The sequence below is a fragment of the Lontra canadensis genome, unplaced genomic scaffold (assembly GCF_010015895.1).
Source record: "Lontra canadensis isolate GAN:19392208 unplaced genomic scaffold, GSC_riverotter_1.0 scaffold17, whole genome shotgun sequence".
NCBI lineage: Eukaryota > Metazoa > Chordata > Mammalia > Carnivora > Mustelidae > Lontra > Lontra canadensis.
Window position 1 is genome coordinate 19108214 of NW_022631011.1, and position 25320 is coordinate 19133533.

The 25320-nt window shown below is 36.2% G+C and overlaps 1 protein-coding gene across 1 annotated transcript in view; it reads right to left on the reverse strand.

Moving 5' to 3' along the window:
• The window catches only part of PSMA8 (proteasome 20S subunit alpha 8), a 38133-nt gene extending 26131 nt beyond the window's left edge, over window positions 1-12002 (reverse strand). The window contains exons 1-2 of the mRNA XM_032859834.1: window positions 11640-12002; window positions 976-1102 (exon numbers count right to left, since the gene is read on the reverse strand). Coding sequence (XP_032715725.1) covers window positions 976-1102; window positions 11640-12002 — 490 coding nt within the window. The remainder of the gene's footprint in view (window positions 1-975; window positions 1103-11639) is intronic.
• Between the last annotated feature and the right edge of the window lie 13318 nt (window positions 12003-25320).

Sequence of the window (25320 nt, forward strand, 5' to 3'; positions counted from 1 at the left end):
TTAGAGATGAGGAGGAATAGCATGAGATAGTCTTGGGTTGATGCAAGAATTGTGTATCTTGATTGTGGTGATGGTTAGATGAACTTACACATGTGATAAGTCTAATAAAACTACACACACATGTACACATGCAAATAAATGCATATAAAACTGTTTAAATCTGAATAAATTCTGTGGAACAATGTCATTTTACTGGTTTTTGAAGATGTTACCATTGGAGGAAACGCAGTATAAAGGATACTTCCCTGTGTTTTGTTTTGTTTTGAAAGATTATTTCAGAAAGAGAGAGCTAGTGAGAGAGAGCGAGTGCACAAGCGGGAGGGGTAGGTAGAGGGAGAAAGAATGTGCAGAGCCCAACTCAGGGCTTGATCCCACGATCCAGAGACCATGACCCGAGCGGAAACCAAGAGTCGGATGCTCAACCCAATGTGCCACCCGGGCGCCCCCCACTCCATTTTTTTAAATGACTTTCTGAGTACCTATAATTGTTTCAAAATAAAGAGTTTAAAAAGAAAACACAGCTACCTGAAGTTATAATTAAGGTATTGTATATATCTTTTAACATTACTGCTTTATCAAAACTAATTATCAAAATCCATGTTTATATAGATGTGATCTTCCAGAAAAGATATGATATACTGTTTGTGTTAAGAAATGGGGGCAACTGGGTGAGTTAGTGGGTTGGGCCTCTGCCTTCGGCTCAGGTCATGATCTCAGGGTCCTGGGATAGAGCCCCACTTCAGGCTCTCTACTCAGCGGGGAGACTGCTTCCCCTGCTCTCTCTCTGCCTGCCGCTCTGCCTACTTGTGATCTCTCTCTGTCAAATAAATAAATAGAATCTTCAAAAAAAAAAAAAAGAAATGGAGCATATCTCCATGTGTTGCGTAAGTGTAGCAGGATGACTGTAGGAGGGGCCAACTGTGTTACCCTACTACATTATGATACTCTGTATTATTACTGTGGTTCTATAAGTACCTGCAAAAGCCATGCAAACATGGTCATCAAGGGCACAAATTTTCCTTACAGTTCTTTCATCTTGAAGCTTGGCAACAGATTTTTTTTCTACTCCAAGCACAACTATATCAGTACCTCGGATTCCAACCTGTCAAACAATTTTAAAAAACATAATTAATTGTCAGTTTTAACATTAAAATGAAATTATCGCAAGACATGACTTAGAGAAAAAGACTTTTCCTTAACCATTCAGTAAAACTGAGAAAAGTAGACTTCTAAGAAAACAGCTGCATAGGTGCAGGATTACTAGAAGTCCATTCTCTAAACACAAACCAAAGAGGAAAAATAGCTGGAAATTGGAAGAATATACCACCCATGCTGAAACTACACGAATGTCTTAAACTCAAGCAATACACCTAAAGAAGTACTAACTAGATACAGAGCAATTTTAACCAAAATGAAAGAAAATGCTGGAAATCCATATGGATTATTTAGAGAATGGGCAATACGAGTACTGATAGCATAAATGTGTATGGAAAATTAAGTAGATAAAATTCTGAAAGCTCTCCCTGTATTTCACAATCTGGAGGGACAATGCTTGGGGGCTATAAGCAGCCAAGGGAAAGACCAAATGCCTTCACTCCAGTTACTGATCAACAAAAGCTCTAATCAAATATGAATACACCAAGACGAATCACTGTTGTTCCTCCCTCTATCCCTTCCCTTGGGAATGAAGTAGGAAAATGTCTAAAGAATAATGCGTAAGGATACTAGTTCTCAAACTGGGACTTCTGTGGAAACATGCCCATCTTCTCAGGGGTTCAAGAGTAATAGACGAGAAGTTAAATTCTGTATTACACTGGTAGTCTAAATATTTTGATACAAGTATTTGTGTTTATGATTGCCTTGTAGCCAAGTGTGATACTAGTACTAATTATGCAAACAGGTGGGCTCTGAATTAGTATCACTGAAGTGGAAATACAGAATAGCTCAAATACAGAACTAGACCTGAGACTACATCTTCCAATTAAATAAAACTTAAGACAACTTATCAAGGCTTTTGCTCTTACCGTTCCCTCACTTCACTGTAGTCTGTCAATCTACCTGATAGGCCTTTCCCTAATCATCCTCTCTAAAATCAACAACTCTCCCTCAACATTCCCACTTACATCTAAGAGACTCATGTTGAACTTTATAACCTACAGGGATTACGAATTAAAACTTCCAACACAGAGTATCTAGAAAATGTTTGTTTACTAAAGATTTTTTATTTATTTGAGAGAGACAGAGAGAGCACAAACACGGGGGAGGAACAGAGGGAGAGGGAGAAGCAGGCTCCCCACTGAGCAGGGAGCCTGATGTGGGGCTGTGTCCCAGGACCCAGGGATCACAACCTGAGCTGAAGGCAGACTCTAAACCGACTGAGCCACCCGGGAGCCCCTAGAAAATGTTTAAAATAAAAATCCTAATATCAAAGTCTTTTGTATGTGGCTAAAATTATTCTCACAAGAAAATTCATAATCTCATTTTATAAAATCAAATAAAAAATTAAGTATGAATTCAAGAAGCTCAAAAAGGAATAAAAGTATTTAAACTAAGCTTACAAGGTGAAATAAGGAAAAAGCAGAAATTAATGATTATGGAAAAAACAATAAAATTGATAAGTGATGCCAAGAGACAGTTTAAGTAATAATGAAGAGATGTCTCAGTTAATCTAGCCAAAAGGGGCAAAGTGTAAAAAATTATATACAACTGTGAAAAACCAGGAACTTAAAAATTATAACCCTAAGTTAATCAATGTGAAAATGTGAGTGAAAAGGATGACAAACTAGAAAAATTAAAAACTGCCCATGTAGACTCAAGAAAATATAGAAAACACAGTCTCTCTAACAAACATGGAATAATTTCAAAAACAAGTCTTATGCCTAGGAAGTTCATGGATGAATTTTTCCTGATCTTCTGTTATGGGTAACTCCTATGTTATTCCATTATATAATGTTATTACATTATTCCATGCATGGGACGCCTAGGTGGCTCAGTCAGTTCAATTTGGGATTGAGTCCCACAAAGGGCTCTTGACTCAGTGGGGAGCCTGTTTTTCCCTCGGCCTACTCCCACCCCCTGCTTGTGTGCTCCCTCTCTCACTCTCTGACAAATAAATAAATATATCTTAAAAAAATCTTAAAAAAAAATTATTCCATGGTACAGATCAAAATGGAAATGTTCTTAACTCTGTTTTGGAAAGTTATGTAACAATGTTAAAATCTGGCAAATAAAACATTTTCTAAATAAAGAAAAGTATTAATGATTTTTCACTTAGGAAATCTCATGTCAAAAAATAAAACAAAAAAAAAAAAAGGAAAGCTGATACCAAAATTCTAAACAAGATAATTACAAATAGAATCTACGAATACAGAAAAACATGCCTGGGTGGCTCAGTCGGTTAAGCATCCAATTCTTGATTTCAGCTCAGGCCATGATCTCAGGGTGGTGGGTTTGAGCCCTACCTCAGTCTCCATGGTCAGCACAGAGTCTGCTGGAGATTCTCTCCCTCTGGCCCTCCCCGCTGCTTGAGCTTTCTTTCTCTCTCTTTCTCAAATATAAGAACAATAAATAAATAAAGGGGGAAGGTGAGGAGATATGGGGATGTATGGAATTTTCCCTTTTTTGGTAACTGTGCCTAGTTGTAAGTAGCCCATTGATTAGTTATGGCCTATGGATATTTTGAGATGGGCTGCGTGATGGGCCTGCCTGGTTTCAGCCAGGGGGTTGGGAGTCACTGTGAGTCCTTTTGCCTTGATTACATTTCCACTGCTCAGGCCTATTGATGGTCTCTATAAAACTGGCAGGCAGAAATCATCTGAGAAAATGAGTCACCATCCATTCCACTGTTCAAGCCAAAAACTGGGTTATCCTTTATAGCCCCTCCTCTCACACCATTCATTTCCAATCAATTACCTTGTTTTTGTCCATTTTACCTACAAAATTTTTTTTTTTAAAGATTTTATTTATTTATTTGATAGATCACAAGCAGGCAGAGAGGCAGGCAGAGAGAGAGGAGGAAGCAGGCTCCCTGCTGAGCAGAGAGCCCGATGCGGGGCTCGATCCCAGGACTCCGAGATCATGACCCGAGCCGAAGGCAGCGGCTTAACCCACTGAGCCACCCAGGTGCCCCTTTACCTACAAAATTTATCCAGCTCCCCATCAACACTCTAATACAAGGAGCCATCATTTCTTGCCTGGACTATACATGACTGCATAGCCTAACAGGTTTTCCACTTTCTACATTTGTTCCCCCCTTTGCATTCTCCCATCCCCATCCTGTATTGCTAATCAGTCTTTACAAGGCTGCCAGGGTGAGCATTTAAAAACATCAGTAGGGCCAGATTACTCTACATTTGAATATTCTTCCACAGCACTCCTCTGCAATTAGAAAATCTTTTTAAACTCTTTAGTCTTGGCTATAAAGTTGGGCATGATCTAGCTCCTGCCTACTTCTCCAATGGTATGTCCTTGTTATTCACCAAACTCCAACCACATTACCTTCTTTGAAGACTTTTTCCAATTACAATTCTGTTTCCCTCTTCTGAACTTTCACATGTAATACTCCCTCTGCCTGGAATGCTTCTCTTCCTATTTCAAGTCTCAATTCCAATTTCACCTCAAGGAGTCCTTCTATGTTATTCTTTAAATAACAACCCATTCTGTTCTTCAGTCAGCACATTTACAATTATTTATTTATTTATTTATTTTATTAAAAAATTTGTTTTAAATTTTAAAGAATTATTATTATTATATTTGTCGCTCCAAATAGTAGCATCTCTGAGGGCAAGGAAACAATCAGAGGAATCTAGAAAGTGGCACACTCCACTGAACAATTAACCTAGTCTCTTCAAGAAGTCAAAGCCATGAAAAAAGAGGAGATGCTGTTCAAGAATGAAACAGATACCTAAGGGTTAAGCATAGTACACAGACTTTAGATTCAGACTCAACACAATTACAAAAAGACTTTTGGTGAGCAATGAGGAAAATCCGAATGTAGACTATTACAAAATATTAAAGAGTTTTTGTCAATTTCATCAGGAATGATAACAGTCTTAAGAGACAACTTTATTGAAATGATGAAATATCTTGTTATCTGGGATTTATTTTGAAATACTCCACTTAAGGTACACCTGGGTGTCTCAGTCGGTTGGGCATCTGCCTTCAGCTCAGGTCATAATCCTAGGGTCCTGGGATTGAGGTCCGCATCAAGCCCTGCATCGGGCTCCTTGTTCATTGAGGAGCCAGCTTCTCCCTCCCCCTCTGCCTGCCACTCTACCTGCTTGTGCTCTCTCTATCTCACTGTCAAATAAATAAATAAAATCTTAAAAAAAATACTCCACTGAAGAATGAATTTTAATCTATATCTCACACTATAAACAAAAATTAACTCAAAATAGATAATAAATTTAAACGTAAAACGCAAAACTATAAACTTTTAGGAAAAAATACAGGAGAAAATTTTTGTGATCTATGCAAAAGGTTTTTAGACTAGGCAGAAAATGGATAAAGTACACAAGAAGTCCTATGTATTCTTTTTTTTTTTTCTTAAGTTTATATATTTAAGTAATCTCTACGCCCAACATGAGGCTCAAACTCATGATCCCAAGACCAAGAGCTGCATGCTCTACCAACTGAGCCAGCCAGGTGCCCCCAAATCTCTATGTATTATTTCTTACAACTATATGTGAATCTACAATTATCTCAATAAAAATTTCAATTCAAATTATTCTGCTGGAAAGAGTGAAAAGTCGGGGAAAGATGTAACAGATTGGTAAAATGTTGGTAATTGTTGGAGCTGGATAATGGGTATACAGAGGTTCATTACGGTATTCCCTTTATATCTTTGTGTGTTCAAAATATTCCATAATAAAAAGTTAAAAATAAAATAAACACAAAATAAACAAACCTTGAATCTCTCTACTGGCTTTTTCTCACCAACAATTTAAAGACATGCTAAAGTCTCCCTTATCTTAAACAAATTCTTAAAGACTACTTCACTTCAATCCCATCCCTCTCTCAATCTCTTCAAACCCAAATACTGTCATCATCCTTTAGCTGATAGTAACATGGTTTCTACCCCCACTCCTACCAGAGTTTAGTCAAGGTAGACCACACACAGGTAATTAAGGTCCCTCATGGTTGTAGGTTATGCTCTACACAGTCCATTAGTCTATGGTCTACATTTCATCTTTTCAAGAGAAGAAGAGTACTCAAGAATACACATTTACTTCACCTTCAACATATATTTTAAGCAGGGGAGACAAATGATGCACTTCAAAATTACTATCTCTAGTCCATATCAATCTCCTGAGTTCCAAACATGTATATTTATGTATACTCATGCCTCACAGTCTCTGTGGGTCAAGAATATGGACAGTTTATCCTCTAGCTTAGGGTCTTTCTCAGGCCTGCAATCAAATTGCCCTCCAGGGCTATACTCATCTCAAGGCTTATGAGGGAGGATCCATTTCCAAGCTCACCTGCATGGTTGTTAGATTCAGTTCCTCACTCATTGCTGGGACTCAGTTCCTTGCTACATAGGACCCTCCATGGTGCAACTAAAAATGGCCGCTATGTTCCATAAGAATAAGCAAGTCAGAATCAAAGAGGATGAGCAAGACATAAGTGACCATCTCTTTGTAACTTAACCTCTGAGGTGACATCCCATCACTTTTGCCTATCTGGATTCCTAGAAACCAGTAACTAGATTCAGCCCACACGCAAGGGGGAGAGGATTACACAAAGGCATGAGCACCAGAAAGTGGAGATCATTGGAGGTCATTTTAAAGGCTACTTACTATAGTTTCCATAGCATCTCAACCTCAACAAGTCTGAACCTCAATCCTTCAGTCAAACTTAGATCTTCATATGCTCTAAAAAAGCGGCAGGGCCATTTACTAAGAGGCTAAATCCAGAAGCAGAGGTACTATCTTTGACTCCTTCCTACTCTCCTCTCCCCACCCCCTGCCCCAATACCATCTAAATAAACAAACTGTTTCAACTATACCATTAAAGTTTCTCTGGATGGGCTTTCTGTCCCAACCATAGTAAAAAGTATTATGTTTCATCTGGATTGCTTCATAGACTCCTACGTGGTTTCCCGACTTCCAGTCTTGATATTATCTAATCCACTGACCACACTGGAGTCTGAGAAATCTTGAAAAATAAAAATATGAAAAAAAAGAAAATCTGAATGTGGCATTCCTCTGGTTAAAAGCTTGTACTAATAAGGAGCATTTCTCACTAAGCAAACTGAGACAGCACAGAGCTGGACTTGGAACAGAAAGATCTAGGGACTGTAATATTTACTCTTTGCATATTGGCCTTTTGCTCTCTTAAAAAAGAGAAGCTTTCTCTGTCACAGGAAAAAAAAAAAAAAAAAGATGGCCACTGGCAATCTTGGACACACATCCCAACAGCTGTCCCAGAGGAAAAAAGCTACCACTATCCCTAGTTTAAAAAGTCCTAAGGATGGACTTACGCTGGCTAGATTTCAGGCACATGGTCATCATTGTGTCCAGGAGGACAGAAACTATGCATTATTCTACCTGGGTCACGAGTACCTCTGTGGTTGGTCAAATGCAGTCTGTTACTAGAAGGATAGATCAGTAAAAATCTAGAGAACGACAACAGATATTCTTATTTCCTTAAAGTCATTCTATGATCCAGCCCCTCTTTCTAGCTTTATCTCTTCCTGGTTTTACGTTGCTTCAGCAATCTGGAATGCCTTCCAATTCATAGAATATAGTTGTCTTTTGCTGATTGGTCTTCACATGCTATTTCCTTTGTCTAAGATATACTCTTCCTTTTCCCCACTTTCAACCTATCATCTTTCAGGTGTCTATTTAAATATTACTTCCTCAGGAGAATCTTCCTAACACCTAGAGTTCCCATACTGCCCCATTCTCTCCCCATCATAATACTCATTTAGGCCTTGCTGAGACTATTTACTTAATCATCTAATGTGCCTTTTAGATATTAAGCTCTGAGGATAGGGAGTGAGTCTTATTTATTCTGAAACCCTAGGACCCAGCAGTATGTTTGGCATACATAAGTGTTCAACAAAAATATCTTGAAATAATAAATGAATGAGCTGGAAAAATCTCAGACAAAAGTGAAGGGAAAAGTAAAATGAAGGGATAGTAAATAATAAGAGCTATCTTTTATTAAATATCTGCTGTGAACCAGACACTGTGAAAGATGTTTAACATGTATTATTACCTCATTTAACTCTTTCATCAACCCTACAAAGCAGGTGTTATTTTGGTACCTATTTTACTATTAAAGAAACTACAGCTTAAAGAAATTAATTGCCTGTGTGATATATACCTGGCTTCCATATTCATGATATGATAGCTAATTATTAGACAAATATTAAATTGCATGATACAATGCAAAGAGCAGAGGCTTTGGAACTAGAAAAATTTAAATGTGAATATGGGCTCCATCACTTTCTAGCTGGTTACCCAAAGTTTCTGAATCAGTTTCCACACATATAAAAAGGGGATTAAATACTATCCTTAACATTACATAACATACTAAAATACTTGGTACAAAAGAAATATTACTTAAATGTTTACTTCTTACTTTCCCCCTCCACTGTAGTATATCGTGTGATAAAAATACAAGTGGAATTATGCTACCTGATTTTTAGGGCTTTTTTTTTTTTTTTAAGAATTTATTTATTTGTCAGAGAGAGAGAAAGTGAGAGAGAGAGAGAGGCAGCACAAGCAGGGGGAGCTGCAGTTAGAGGGAGTAGCAGGCTCCCCGCTGAGCAAAGAGCCCAACACGATACTCAATCCCAGACCCCAGTTGAAGGCAGACACTTAACTGACTAAGCCACCCAGGCATTCCTATGCTACCTAGATTCTTAAAGATCTTACTATCCAGTTGCTGTGAGAAGACCATTAAGTATACTTGAAATTAAAGTGAATATGAAACCAAATAGTAGATACTCTAAAATGTTATGTGGTACAGATTTTAAGTTCAGAAAAAGAATAAGAGTCAAAATGGCTGGAGCAGATCCAGAAGGCTTCATCAAGGAGAAGAAATGTGCAGAGATTCTCGGAGGATACAAAAGAGGGAGTGTGGCATAAATAAAGGTGTTTTCTCCTCTACCCACAAACATATGTAAAACCATGAAGCTGCCCCTTTAATTAAAGAGGGTGGATAAGGATTATGGAAGACAGTGATGGCCAGAACGTGAAGCTAAGATTTGAAAAAGCAGGAAAGAGGGAGGCATTAACAGTTTGGGGTCAGGGAAGGGACAGAATGAGTAATGGTAATAAATCTTACCTTTTTCATGGGAAAACTGTAAAGGACTCATTGTTTTTTTTTCCCTAAGAAGAAAGGTATTACCTCTCCAAAATGTTATTAAAACATATTTTTCATTTACAGAAAAGGGAACTAAAGCAAAAAGTAAAGAGGCCTCTTGGTTCACGTCATGCTATAAGATAATCACCAAGAAGGAAGTAGAACCCAAGCCTCTAATTGTGGTCCCTATAACTTCTTGTATTACTAAATAATATTGCATTCACACACTGGTCAAAACTGGTTATTTGCAACTCATCATAACAAATGTTGCTTATAGGCAGAATATTTTGTAACATATTTTAATAAACAAGTGCCATTATAAACTTTACCCCACATAAAAGGTCATAGCACCCTCAAGGAAACACAATGAACAACTCCATACAAAGATGCAAATTATAATTTCAGAAACCTGAGACAAAAACTGTCTCATCCTTCCAATGTATCTTTAAAAATGCCCACTATAGGTATTTTTATATCCATACCCTTTTACAGCTCATTACAAAGGAACTATCAATCAGTTCTATAGCATTCTTAAAACATTTTAAATGAGCCAGTGCGGCTTCTTATTATACCCCAGTCTTCTCCCATTACTTTCTTTATTTTAGGCTCTAAAACTTGGGCATTATCTTCTAACCATATGCTTCATGCCTTGCTGGGGATTATATAACTTTTTGTTTTTATCAAAATGGTACCCTTTTGGTTTAAGCTACATCAAGCTTTTCTTAAATTTACAATTCTAAAAAAAATTACTTATAAAACAGAAGCAAAACTAGAGGGCCCAATTAAATAGAAAAATAGTTTAAAAATGATAAGATTCTTTCTAGTGTTTTTTTTTTTTTTACCACTTTACATTTGATAGATTTATAATAAAAGTGAATTATTTCCTTCCATAATTAAGTTGGTATGGAAAGTGAGGAAAATAGAGACACTGCTAGACTCAGAAACGCACGGTGTATTCTCATACCTGGTGTTTCAATTTCCAAAATACACAACAAACATGCTCATGAAATTCGAGAGATTTAAAAAAAATTGTATCCTTCAGGGATGTCTGGGTGGCTCTGTCAGTTAAGCATCTGCCTTCTGCTCAGGTCATGATTCCAGGGTCCTGGGATCAGGTCCCTGCATCTGGCTCCCTGCTCAGTGGAGAGGCTGCTCTCCCTCTGGCTGCTGCTCCCTCTGCTTGTGTGCTCATGCTATCTCTCTCTCTCTCTCTGACAAATAAATAAATAAAATCTTAAAAAAAAAAAAATTGTATCCTTCTGAATTCATAAGTTAGGATTTAGAAGATCTGGGATAACAGATCCTTGGTCACTATGGCAATTTTGTCCTTTTTAATTTTTATAAGTCACCATGGTTTTTTTAAAAAGATTTTATTTATTTGACAGACAGAGATCACAAGTAGGCACAGAGGCAGGCTGGGAGGGGGGAGCAGGCCCCCTGCAGAGCAGAGAGCCGGATGTGGGGCTTGATCCCAGGACCCCGAGATCATGACCTGAGCTGAAGGCAGAGGCTTACCCCACTGAGCCACTCAGACACCCCTAAATCACCATGATTATTAAATGTAATTAAAAACTTGTCAGGAGTATTACTGCTACCTTGAGTATTTAAGTTTTCAGAAATATGGATACTTAAATGTAAAGTAGGGTACAATCTCTCAAAGAATTCCTGCATCATTTGAACAACAAACAAACAAAAATGTGGCAAAAGAACGCAGATTCTTGGGGCTTAGAGCCCCTAAAAGGCTGCCAGATATTTGGTTGAAAATCTTAGGGCAATTACTTTCACCAGGAGGAACTGTGTGGTAACTGGCTTAGCGTTTTTGACCATTTCTTCGCCAACAGATTCAATTTTACATTGATTTGTCCCTATTTCAGGAGGCAGGCATGGCCTGTTTTTAATGTAATTACCATTAAACAACAGTACCCACGTGAAGGAACTGTTACTTTTCCATGCATCTGTGGATTCCCCAGGAAGCAGATCATGTGCATCCAGAAAGGCTGTTACTAAGTGAAGTTTTTTCTTCCCTCATTGTTAGACACAGCATTAATGTCTCTTCTAAAATCAAGGCTTCCACTCACACCCTAGTTTTGTGTCTGTAGCTACGGTTTTACAAAAGCAGCTGCACACCTATGAAATCTACCAATTTTTCAGAATTGGCAAATTTCTAATTTCAGAAAGGGCACCTCTCTCGATAAAAAGAACGAATCGATTCTCACAAAGTGGGAGACTCTCCTTTTCTGACCCGCCCCTCCATCAGGACCTTGGGTTGGGGCAGCGGGGTGAGGAAGGCATGGCCGGGAGCAATGGTGGAGAAATTGATTGCTCACCGCTGTGGATCCTTTCTTCACTGCTTCCTGGGCATATTCCACTTGGAAAAGATGTCCATCTGGGGAGAAGACAGTGATTGCCCGGTCATACCGAGATGCCATGGCATAGGCCGACGCCAATTCCTGCGGCGCCAACGACGCTACCTCTGGAGAAATGCGCGAAGAGTCTCGCCGGCTGCCACGTGCCACCCGGAAGTGCTTGCCCATAGCCTCGCGCTGCCTCCCGGAAGTGCTCGCGCTCATACCGCGAGATGCCCTCTGGCAGTCCTGGCGTCCACCCGCCTCGATGCCATTGAAAAGTCTTTGTTCCGCCTGCTTGGGCATGGCTGTGCCTGTGAGATGGCAGAGTTCCTCTGCTACCATTAGTGCTTAGTGCACACTTCCCAGTTCTCCAACTACGGTGTTGCCCTTGGGATGGTGTCAAATCACTCCGGTTTTTAAAAATGACGCCCAAGACTAGGACTTCATGGAGAGAAATTCGAAGATATTTCGGTTTTCGCAAACCGTCAGAGCACCAGTGGTAAGTTAAATTTCAACCTCTTCACTTTAGCTCCGAATTACAAATTTCATTTCGCTCTCTCACATATCTTACGTCGTTTTAAGTCAAGGAAAGAAATAATTTTCAAAAATTTTTTTTTCATTTTCTGCCTTGTGAAAGACAGAAAATTTTTATTTTCTGCTAATGACAGGAATTAAGATGATACTAATTTAATCAAATACATTTTTTAAAAAGCACAACTTAACAGTGTGGCTTTGGGTAGGTATATTTCATTTCCCTAAAACCTACTTTCCTGACCTGTAAAAGGAGGATAAAAATACTGACTTCACAAGGTTGTTGTAAAAAGCAAATGAAATACCTATTACTGTGTGAAAGCATTACTTATCACAGATAAGCACTTGAAAAATGTTAACTCTTGTTATTAATCATTGAGCTAACTAAAACGTTTAGATTATTCTGTAAGAGAGAAATTAGGAAGAATAAAAATGTAGGATGAGCCCACTTAAATGTTTTTTAAATGTATCTGCAAACATATTTCTTTAAATCTATAGAGAAAAGAGTGAGAGGGCGTACATCAAGTTGACAAGAGTGGTTTTCTTTGCAGGAGTCCAAGGATTGGAAAGAGAAGGAGGAGACATGGTAAGGAGAGAGAAGTTACTGTATTAAACTTTATATTTGTATTTTAAAATTTTTACAGTAAGCATAGTTTATCTTTATACTTTATAAAAACAGTATAATGTCAAAATTTAATACCTAGAGATTTCCTGCAATGGCAGTCTTGATGGTTTGATCCAGATCTCCTATTGAGAACAACTAAAAATACTGGACAAAACAATTTTTTTTAAAATATGTATTCTGACTCCAAATAGCTAACAGGGAATGAGGAGTTGTGGTGTCAAGATTCAGAAGAGAAAGGACACTCTCAGAGGTAAACCAAGGATTTTACCCTTGAGGTATTGGCCTATTTATAATGCCTAGGTGAGTAGTGAAGCAGACTTTTGATAGACAAAAATTGGATTTCGAAGCGGCATAGCGGGTCATGGTAAAGGTGACCTAGGCTTTGATTTGGGACCCAAAGGACCACAACACAGAAGGAAGAGTAAACAAACAAACACCTCTTCTTGCAAGGACTAACCAAGTTTTGCATCATCTCTGTTAAAGACTGGAATAAAGTCGTTGATGACGAGAACAAAGGAAAGAGAAAGGTAGCTAAAATTAAATCTCCTTACAACTTGCAGCCCACTGCAGACTGGAATGTCTCATGCTCTAAGACATGCAGAGCATGTCATTCCTCAAGGAACTCATGGCTGCTTTAATGTTGTTGTTTTGTTAGAGACTGAAAGTGACCTTATCTTAACAATAGCTAGCCCTCCCAGCTCCAAGAGACCTTGCTTTCAACATGCACAAATTCCTTAGAGACTTAGGTTACCCATAACCCCCACTAACTAAAGAGTATATAATCAGTCACTCCTTACAATCCCAGTGTAGCTCTTTCTGCCCATGAGTTCAGTCCCCATGCTGTAATAAAAGCACCCTTTGCATCAAAGATGCCTCAAGAATTCTTTCTTGACCATTCAATTGGCAGCTGCACATCAGTAGTGTTTCTCAAACTGTGGTCCACAGATCTTTGGAATTATCCAAAACCTTTCAAGGGTTTCACAACATCAAAACTATAGTGATAAATATTAAAATGGTATTTGTCCTTTCATTGCACGAATATTTACATTTGTAGTGCAAAAGAAATGGGTAAAATTGCTGGAGCCTTAGTATGAATCAAGGCAGTAGCACCAATCTGTACTAATATATGCTGTATTCTTTACCACTAAACACTCATTTAAAAAATACCAATTTCATTGAAGAATGTCATTGAGTAAGTAGTAAATTATTAATTTATCAAATCTTGACTCATGAATACTTATATTTTTAATATCCAGAATGGAAAGTGTACATAAGGTACTTCTGCTGCCTTCAAAGTAAAGTGGTTAGCTTGAGAAAAACCACTTTTGTAAATCTTTGAGTTGCTAGCTAAACCAGCCCCCATTCTTTTTTTTTTTTTTTTAAGATTTTATTTATTTATTTGACAGAGAGATCACAAGTAGGCAGAGAGGCAGGCAGGGGCTGGGGGTGGGGGGAAGCAGGCTCCCTGCTGAGCAGAGAGACTGATGTGGGGCTTGATCCCAGGATCATGACCTGAGCCAAAGGCAGAGGCTTTAACCCACTGAGCCACCCAGGCACCCCAGCCCCCATTCTCATGGAATATCATTTATATCTAAAAGAGTGACTGACATATTGTGGTCATTTAGGGTTAGATATTTGGACAGATATTTCTGAAAATGAACAAAATTAGCCTGTCACTTCAAGAAAAATAAGAGACAGCATATATTTCCAAAGATAAAATTCAAGCTTTTGTGGGGCCTGGGTGGCTCAGTCAGTTAAGTGCTTGCCTCAGGTCATAGGATCCTAGGATTGGACCCTGAGTTGGGCTCCTGCTTCTCCCTCTCCCTCTGCCTCTCCTTCTCACTTGTGTTCTCTCTCTCCCTCTTTCAAATAAAAAATAAATAAATAAATAATCTTTAAATAAAATTCAAGCTTTTATTTTTTAATTTTTTAAAAAATATTTTATTAATTTATTTGACAGAGAGAGAGCAAGCTTACAAGTAGGCAGTGAGGCAGGCAGAGAAAGAGGGGGAAACAGGCTCCCCGTCAAGCAGAGAGCCCAATGCAGGGCTCGATCCCAGGACCCTGAGATCATGACCTGAGCCGAAGGCAGAGGCTTAACCCACTGAGCCACAGGTGCCCCAAATTCAAGCTTTTAAAGCAAAAATTAGAATTTTGAAAAACTTGTATCCATCACCATGAACTTGACAATTTCTCCGTAATAATTGACTTTACTGATGAGATTGGTGGCCATATTAAAATGTGATTTTTTAATATAGTACCACATTTGGAAAATATGCATAACTCAGTGAGCCAGGATTTTCTAGTGACCAAGACATAAATCATGCACAATCATGCATAAATAAGAAATACATTTAAATTCCTACACAGACTAGCAGATTTTAATGTAAAAGAGTACTAAAAGTTCATTGATGTGATTTTAGACGACAAATTTTAACTAAGAAACTACAACCTTTTGAATGTTTGTCTGGCAACAAAGATACAGTGATTGAAATCACTAATTTATCTAAGCGATCTAAAAAGGCTATAAAAATACTTTATTTTCCAATATATACCTTTGTGAGGTTGTTTTCCTCCTATATTTCAACCTAAATAACACATTGCAACAGTTGGAATGTAGAAGCAGAGCTACAAATCCAGCTCTATTCTATTAAGCTGGATATTTAAAAAGAGATTTATAATTTCATTCTTTTCACTGATGTTTTTAAATTTTGGGAAATACAGATTTTTCATTTATTTATTTATTTACTGAAAAGATTTATTTATTTGAGAGAGAGAGAGAGCATGCTCACACATGCAAGGGGTAGGTGAAGGACATAGGGAAAGGGAGAGAGAATCTTAAGCAAATGCTCCACTGCTCACAGAGCCTGATGCAGGGCTTGATGCCACAACCCTGAGATCACGACCTGAGCCTAAACCAAGAGTCCAGTGCTTAACTGACTGAGCCACCCAGGCACCTCAGAAAATATAGGTGTTTTAATAGAAATATATGAAATGTGTAAATATAAATGGGTTTAACTTTTAATGAATTAATAATAAACTTTTAATTTCTAATATGGTAAATATTGATAGGTATAACCCACATAAACGAAAGCTCTTCAGGGTCCTCAAGAATTTTTTTTTTCTTTAATAATTTTTAAGAGGGTATTCCTAAGGCTAAAAGTTGGGAAGCACTAGAATAAAGCATTGCTTGAACTCCTAGAGGATTAGTTGCCTGCCAGAAGCAAAAGTAAATTCTCTGTAGAGGAAGATAACATCATGCAGAACCTCAAAGTGTTGCAGTTTCTCATATGCACTATCCTGTGCTCTATTAAAAGTAACCCTGCACACACAAAATTGGTGTGACCAAAGAAGAAGAGAAACAATGGGCAATAGAAACAGACATCCAGATAAGATGTCTGTTAATAAGATCCAGATAATGAAGTTATCAAATATAGATTTTTAAAACAAATATGATGCTTATATGTAGGCGATTAAAAACAAGATCAGGATTTTTAGCAGAGACTAGAGCTGTTAATGAAGCATGTGTGGAAACTATAGAAATGAATACTGTATTAACTGAGATTGAGGACTTCAAATTGGACTTAATATCAGTAATTGGACTTAAAATCAGATCTAGTTGACTTAAAATTGGACTTAAGTCAATAATTGGACTTAAAATCAGTCATAGTTAAAGAGAGGAGTAGGGTATTAGAAGATAATTTAAAAATATATATATAAAATTTCCACATCAAAGTAGAGAGAGATAAGAGGATAGAGAACACTGAAAAAGAATCTAAAACATAGTAGGGATGGTGAAAAACCAAATGTAGGTATAGTTAGAGTACCAGACAATAAGAGGTTAAAAAAAAATAGGGCAGAAACAACATATAAAGATACTTTGTTTAGAAATTTTCAAACTGGCAAAAGAATCAAACAGCAGATTTAAGAAAAACTATTAATAGCAAGAAGGATAAATAAAAGAAATTCACACTTAGAAAAATTACAGTAAATCCAATGTAAACCAAAGACATTGAGAAAAATCTTAAAACTATCTAAAGAGAAAAGATAGGTATATTATCAAAAGAAAGGTAATAAGGCTGTCATCTGACTTTAGTAGTAATATGGAATTCTACCTTCAACATGCTAAAATATATGCAAATCTGGTATGATAATCTGTTTCTAGTGAAAATAGCTTTTAAATTTGAAGGCAAAATTATAGAGTGTTTTTCACACAAAACCATAAAAGATTAGTTACCAGCAAACACTCACTGAAGGAAATATTAAAACTTGTTCTTCAGATAGAAGCAAATTATCACAGGTGGAAATTTGGAGATGGAGGGAAAAAAAGAGCATCAAGGGTAAACATATGCATAAGCTCAAATAAATATTAACTGAACAAAACAATCCCTATGAGATTATAAATATATATAATATTAAAATATTGAGAAAATAACATATAATTTGGATAGAAAAACAAATGAACCTAAAGTGTTCTAAGTTCCCTTTATTGTTTCAGAAAATAGTAAAATTTCAAAAAAAAATTTCTAATTTATATTAGACTAATTGATCCAAAATGTATATATAATCACTGAGGAAAGCACTAAGAGAACCATATAAAAATATATAACCACATGCTTTATAATACTTTATTATAATAAATAACAAAAAGAACACCAAAAAGGAAGAAAAAGGAATATGTAACAGGATGGAAAATAGGAAGCAAATTGTATTTTAGAAGGTTTCAAGATAACTATATTAATATTTAACGTTCTCTATAATGAAATAAATATTTCAGTTATAAGACAAATCTGGCTGAATAAAAGGAAATGCACCTATATGCTGCTTACATGAGACAAACATTAAACTGAAAGTAAAAGAATGAAAACGATATCATGCAAACACTAAACAAAAAGAGCTATTATATAGTGTAACAAAGTATAGTTCAAGTCAAGATACATAGGAAGAGATATTGAGGGATATTTTGTAATGATAAAAGGTGTAATTTACTAGGAATACTCAATTCTAAATTTGTACCTAATGCAACCATATATTTAGGATAAAGTAAAAACTTATGGTAGAAAGAAGAAGAAATAGAGAAACCCACAATTATAAGGCAGAGATTGTAACACAATTTTCTTGGTAATTGATAAAGTAAAGCAGATAAAAAAGTTGAAAATAATAGAAAATATTCAAGAAACAATCTTTGTCTAATATATATACACACACACATATAAATACTATGCCTAGCAACTATAGACTGCACATACATTTTGAGCAAACACTGAACACTTATAAAAATAACACTTATAAAACTGTAAAGCCAGTTTTACAAATTTCAAAGGCCCCAGAGAATTAAGCCAGAAATCAATAATAGCAACATAATTAGAAAACACCCATGTATTTGAAAATTGAGAAATATATTTCTAAATAACATGGGTCAAAGACAAATCTACAATGGAAATTATAAAATGTTTTCAGTGGAATCATATTAATAGGATTATTAATATGAAATATAAAAATATTAAAACACTTGCATTTTAAAAATGTTATAAATATAAATAAAATATATAAAATATAAATACATAAATTTAAATATATTAAAATATAAATATAATAAATATAACATGATGCTGCAAAAGCAGTGCCTAAGGGGGAAATTATAGCATTAATGTATAATTTATAAGAGGGGAAAGACTAAGAATCATTACCTAGGCATCAAAATTAAGATGTTACTTTAAAAAAACAGCTTATTGGGGCGCCTGGGTGGCTCAGTGGGTTAAAGGCTCTGCCTTCGGCTCAGGTCATGATCTCAGGATCCTGGGATCCAGCCCCGCATTGGGCTCTCTGCTCAGCAGGGAGCCTGCTTCCTCCTCTCTCTCTGCCTGCCTCTCTGCCTACTTGTGATCTCTGTCTGTCAAATAAATAAATAAAATCTTAAAAAAAAAAAGCTTATTAAACCCAGGGAAAGTAGAAGGAAGGAAATATAAAGATAAGAATAGAAATCAATGAAATATAAAATATATAATAGAGAATGTAAAGAAAGCTGAAAGACCATTAAGAAGGCTAAAAGTTGACAAATGGTTGGCAGAAGTAATCAAGAAAAAAGAAAGAGGGGGCGCCTGGGTGGCTCAGTGGGTTAAAGCCTCTGCCTTCAGCTCAGGTCATGGTCCCAGGGTCCTGGGATCGAGCCCAGCATCCAGCTCTCTGCTCAGCAGGGAGCCTGGTTCCTCCTCTCTCTCTCTGCCCGACTCTCTGCCTAGTTGTAATTTCTGTCTGTCAAATAAATAAATAAAATCTTAAAAAAAAAAAAGAAAAAGAAAAAAGAAAGAGGACCTTATTAAAGATCGTAATGACATTAAAAAGTTATGAGTAACTTCATGCCAGTAAGTTGGAAAATTTAGAATAAAAGGGCAGATTCTTAGAAAACATAATAAAACTAATGCAAGAAAAAAGAAATATCTCAATGGTCCCAAATCTGTTAAGAAATTAAATCCATAAACAAAACATTGTCACAAGGAAGACCCTTGGCCCAGAGGTATCGCTGGTGAATCCTATGGAACATTTAAGAAGGAAATAACACCAATCTCACACAAAATTGTCACAGAAATAGAAAAGAGACTGCTTCCATACTTGTATTATGAAAGAGGGTAACTTTTTTTTTTTTTTTAATGCCCAACGTGGGGCTCAAACTCATGACCTGGAGATCAAGAGTCTCATGCCCCACTGACAGCCAGCCAGATACCCCATAAAGCAGCATAATCTTAAGAGCAAAACCTGAGGATACTATAAGAAAGTGAAATTACAGGCCGTTTTCACTCATGAACATGTATACAAAAATCCCGAGTAAAATACTGATAAATAGAAACTAGCGGTATATAAAAAGTACACATTATATGTATATCACAACGGAGTTGAGTTACTCTAGGAAGCAATCAATGTAATTTACCACATTAACAGAATAAAGCAGGAGTTATCAGACTATTGCTCAGGAACCAAATATGGCCTGCTTTTTTTAGTTTTACTAGAAAGCAGCTATGCCTATCTTTTTATATTATTGCCTTCTCATTAAAATGACAGAGTTGTGTAATTGTGAGGGAACCCAGATGGCCTACAAAACCTGAAATACTGTCTGGTCCTTTATAGAAATATTTGTTGACTCATGAAAGAGAGGGGAAAAAACCTATTTCAATAAATGCAGAAAAGCATTTAATAAAATCCACTGTCTCATGCAATCTTATTGACTCATAATCTAGGGATTGAAAGGAATTTCCTTAATCTGCTAAGGGGCTCTACAAGAAACCTCCAGAAAACATCATACTTGATGGTTAAATATTGGAACTTTTTTTCATTTTGAGATCAGCACATACCTGAGAGTACCTGCTTTCTTCATTTCTATTTAACTTTGTATTGGAGTTCTTTTTAAGTAGCATATGGGAAGAAAAAAGAAATCTTACTGGAAAGGAAGAAATGAAGATCACATTATTTTTAGATGACCTAATTGTGTATATAATAAAGAGTCCAAAATAAATGATAAATTCCTGGTATTAGTAAGTGAATTTAAGGAGGTCGACAGACACATGATTGATATAAAATCAACTGTACTTCTGTAAACCCAAAACAGATAATTAGAAATGAAATAAAAAAGATATCATGTATGTAGTATAGGAAATACATATAGACTTCTGTACAGAAAAACCTAAAATATTATTGGAAAAAGAACCTAAAGAAGATCTAAGTAAGGGGAGGTATGTATCATATTCCTGAGTTGGCAAACTCAAATTGATCTAGATATTCACTGCAATATCAGTAAGAATGCTAACATTTTTTTCCTTGGGAAGTACTTTAATTAATATTTAAATTTTGTATAGTAGGATGAATTTTTACCAATGTATACACCTATGTAGTTATGACCATGATAAAAATATGGAATATTTTCATCATTACAGAATATTACTTTGTGCTTCTTTGTAGTAATCATATCTTTCATCCTCATCCCTAGTCAACTATTGACCTACTTTTTCACCATACATTGATTTTTCCTTATTTAGATTTTTAAGTATATGGAACCAACAGTACTTTCTTGTGTGACTTTTTCTATGCAACCTACTGTTTTTGAGATTCATCCATTTTGTTTCATATATTAATAGTTCAGTCCTTTTTATTCTTGAGTAGTATTCTGTTGTATAAATATATCATAATTTATCCGTTCACTTCTGTGGACTATTTGGGTTGTTTGTAACTTAAGGCTATTTTTAAAAGATTTTTATTTATTTACTTAGAGTGAGAGAGAGAGATAGGGAGCATGAGCAAGTGGGGAGGCAGGGGGAAAGAGAGAGAGAGAGAATCTCAAGCAGACTCTGCTGAGCACAGAGCCTGATTTGGGGCTGGATCCCATAACCCTGAAATCATGCCCTGAGCTGAAATCAAGAGTCGGATGCTCAGCTGACTGAGTTACCCAGGCATCCCTAACTTAACCCTATTTTTACCAAAGGTGCTATGAATACTAGTATACAAGTCTTTGTGTGGGCAATACATTTTCGTTTCTTTTGGGTAAGTAATAAATACCCAAGGGTGCAATTGCTGGTTGATATGATAAGTGCATGTTTAACTTTATAATAATCACTAGTTGCTTTTCAGAGTGGTTGTATCATTTGTACTCCTGCTTGCAGTATATGAATGTTCCTAGTCGTTGCACTTACTTTCCAAAATGTGAAGATGTCATCCTTTTTAATTTTGGCTTTTTTAGTGGGTATGTGATGGTTTCTCAATGTGGCTTTACTTTACATTTCCGTGGTGATTAATGATGGAGAGCAACTTCTCATGTATTTATTGGCCACTTGTATGTCATCATTCTAAGATGTCTCCAAGTCTTTTGTCCATTTTGTTAGTAGGGTTTTCTTATTGAGTAGTAAGCGTTCTTTATATATTCTAGACACAAATTCTTTGTTTTAATGTTCATAAATTCATGTCTTTTCTCCCAGATTATGGCTTCTCTTTTCATTTTCTTATGATATCTTTGAAGAGCAGAATTTTTATTTTTAATGAAAATTTATCAGATTTTTCTCTTATGCTTCTTGCCTTTTGTGTCATAGCTAAGAAATACATGCTTCACTCAGGGTCATGAAGATTCTCTACTATTTGTGTTTTTTTGCAGAAGTTTTATAGTTTTGCTTTTAAAATTTAGGTCTATAATCTATTTCAAGTTAACTATTGTATATACATAAGGAAAAGGTCAAAGATAACTTTTAAAAACATGGATATCTAGCTGTTCCAAAACAATTCATTCTCCCACTGAAGTATCTTGGCATCTGTATTAATTTCCTAGGGCAGCCATAATTACCACTAATGTGGTGGCTTAAAATAACAAATTTATTAGCTCACAATTCTGGAGGCCAGAAGGCTAAAATCATGATGTCTGCAGGACTGCACCATGATATTATGCTATTATTTTTCTTTTAAAGAAAATATATAATAAATATGATTGCTAGGTTACTTTAATATAAGAGCAATAGTTTGTAAGGTACTAAAGACCTTACCAGTATTTCACTGCATATTGCCCAAGATTCAACCATAAATGTTAGATGGGAAAAAACATTGTATTAGTTTTCTAATACAATTTATTTCTAATAAATTATGACCAATAATGGCTTAAAACAACAAATTTATTATCTTCAAGTTTTAGAGGTCAGACATCTAAAATGGACCCCTTCTGGGCTATAATTTAAGTGTTAGCCCACTGTGTTCCTTCTGGAGGCTCTAGGGGAGAATCTGCTTACTTTTTCCAGCTTCTACAGGCTGCCCACATTCCTTGGCTCATGACCCCCTTCTTTCTTCAAAGCCAGCTACAGCCAGTCAAGTTTTTCTCAAGACGCCATCTTACTGATTTTTTAACTCTGTAATTTCACTGTTCCCTAGGTAAGGATATTTGTAAATTACAGTGGGCTCACTCAGATAAGCCAGGATAATTTCTTTATTTTAAGTTCAGCTAGTTAATCACTTTAATTTTGACACTTAATTCCATTTTGTTATTTAACCTATCGTATTTACAGGTTCTGAGGATTGGGAGGTGGTCATCTCTGTGAGGATGAAATTATTCTGCCTATCACACCCATTCATAAGAAAATTAACAATTCATAGGGAAAGTAGTATAGTTGACCCTTGAACAATGCAGGGGTTAGAAATGCTGACCCCACATGCAGTTGAAAATCCATGTATAACTTTTAACTTCCCAAAAGTTTAACTAATAGCCTACTTTTGACCAGAAGTGTCTTACTAATAGCATAAACAGTTGGTTAAAACATATGTTATATGTATTATATAGTGTATTCTGTAGGCTAGATTAGAAAATGTTAAGAAAATCCTTAAGAGAAAATACATTTTCTTCTTTTTTTTTAGTTAACAGGTAATGTTGGAGAAAATACAATACATATATAATAACATATAATATTTGGAGAAAATACGTTTAGAGTACTGTATTGTGTCCAAAAAGTCTGCATATATGTGGACTTATACAGTTCAAAGCCACATTGTTCAAGGGTTATTATAATCCTCTCTAAAACTGTGAAGTCATTCAAGAACAGTTATTCTTTTACTACAGCACAGTAACCACATATCATATAGAAGGTCAGAGAACATGCTAAATAGGAAAAAATCCCATTTGATTTCTGTTTTAGGCTGAAAAAACTTTTTTAAAAAAGATTTTATTTATTTGACAGAGAGAGAGAGAGAGTACAAGCAGGGGGAGCAGCAGAGGGAGAGGGAGAAGCAGGCTTCCTGCTCAGCCTCCCATGCAGGGCTCTATCCCAGGATCCTGGGATCATGACCTGAACCCAAGGCAGACACTTAACCAACTGAGCCACCCAGGGGCCCCAGCCCAAAAATTCCTTAAGGGTAGACTGCATATCACTTACTTTAGACCATTTCTTGTCTTGAAGTATATATTTTTCTCTTTATTAGATCATTAAGTTCAAATTTTATCCTTCTTTAGTAATTTACAATATGCCATGTGTTTTTACACATTTTACCCATTCAAACTGGGACAAACTTTTTAAAGAGTCTAATGTAATATAATCGCTTAGGTGGTGGTTGTACATAACACATAATAAATAATTAAACACTATTATTTCTAATAGCCCTTTAGATAGGGTGGCTGTTTTTTAGGAAAGTGAATGAAATAGAGAAATCACCTGTCCAGTGTCATGCCATAAGGGTGGAAGAACTGGGAACTCCAAACTTGTGCGTTTGTCATAGTAAGTTAAGATTGAATATAGCTTCACAAGAAACTTTTTTTAAAATTATTTTTTAAAAAATATATTTATTTATTTATTTATTTGACAGAGATCACAAGTAGGCAGAGATGCAGTGAGAGAGAGAGAGAGGAGGAAGCAGGCTCCCTGCGGAGCAGAGAGCCCAATGTGGGGCTCGATCCCAGGATCCTGGACCATGACCTGAGGTGAAGGCAGAGGCTTTAACCCACTGAGCCACCCAGGCACCCTGAAACTTTTTTTTTTTTTAAAGCGGTACTTTCTTATAACATTACATTCCCAAATATATATGATTCAGCTCCTCCTTAATTCATTCAATGTTTGATACTGTAAGAAGAGATGGAAATGCCCTGGATAGACTTTGTTATAGTCTACTTTGAAAAAAATCTTCTGGAGTATTGAAAATAAAGTCTTTTGGGGAGAATTGTGAAAGGTGATTTGTTTTTGCCTAGAATAATGCTGCTGTTCTCCTTTAGTCTTGAAATCTGTGGAAGCCACAACTCAAAATGACTCATCAAATGCCATAGAGACAGTGAGCAGAAATATTTTGAAAGCTACTACCTGAGGGGTTTTGCTCTGAGCCCAATTATGAGCAGACAGGCTTGGTCTATGCCTCCCCATGTATTCAAGGAGTTTATGGCAGCACAGAGACTTTAAATATCAGCAAATTTGATAGACTGGATATTCAATTAATTACAAAACAGTATGTATTAGAGAAATGCTTATATGAACGTCATCTCAATTATCTATACATTTATGATATAATTTTGTGGATTAAGATAATTTTTAATGCCATGATTATAGTTTTACTAAATATTGAGCATATTCCTGAAGCACTTCACTTTATTAGTTTGGTGAAATACATTTAAGAAACACAAATTCATGTAATGCAATTAAAAAAAACTAAAACATTTGAAAAATCAAACATGGGTCATTTTCTTACTTTTGTTAAATGTGTCTGCATTCATTCATTAGTTTGAATAATCAAGAATGAATTTTTCATGCAGATTATTTTACTTATTGTAAACCACTGTATAGGGGCACCTAGGTGGCTCAGTCCATTAACCAGCTGCCTTCAGCTCAGGTCAAAATCCTGGGGTCCTGGGATTGAGCCCTGCATCTGACTCCTTGCTTAGCAGGAAGCCTGCTTCTCCCTCTCCCTCTCCCGCTGCTTGTGTTTCCTCTTGTGCTGTCTCTATCAAATAAATAAGTAAAATCTTAAAAAAAATAAAAATAAACCACTGTATATATTCTATTA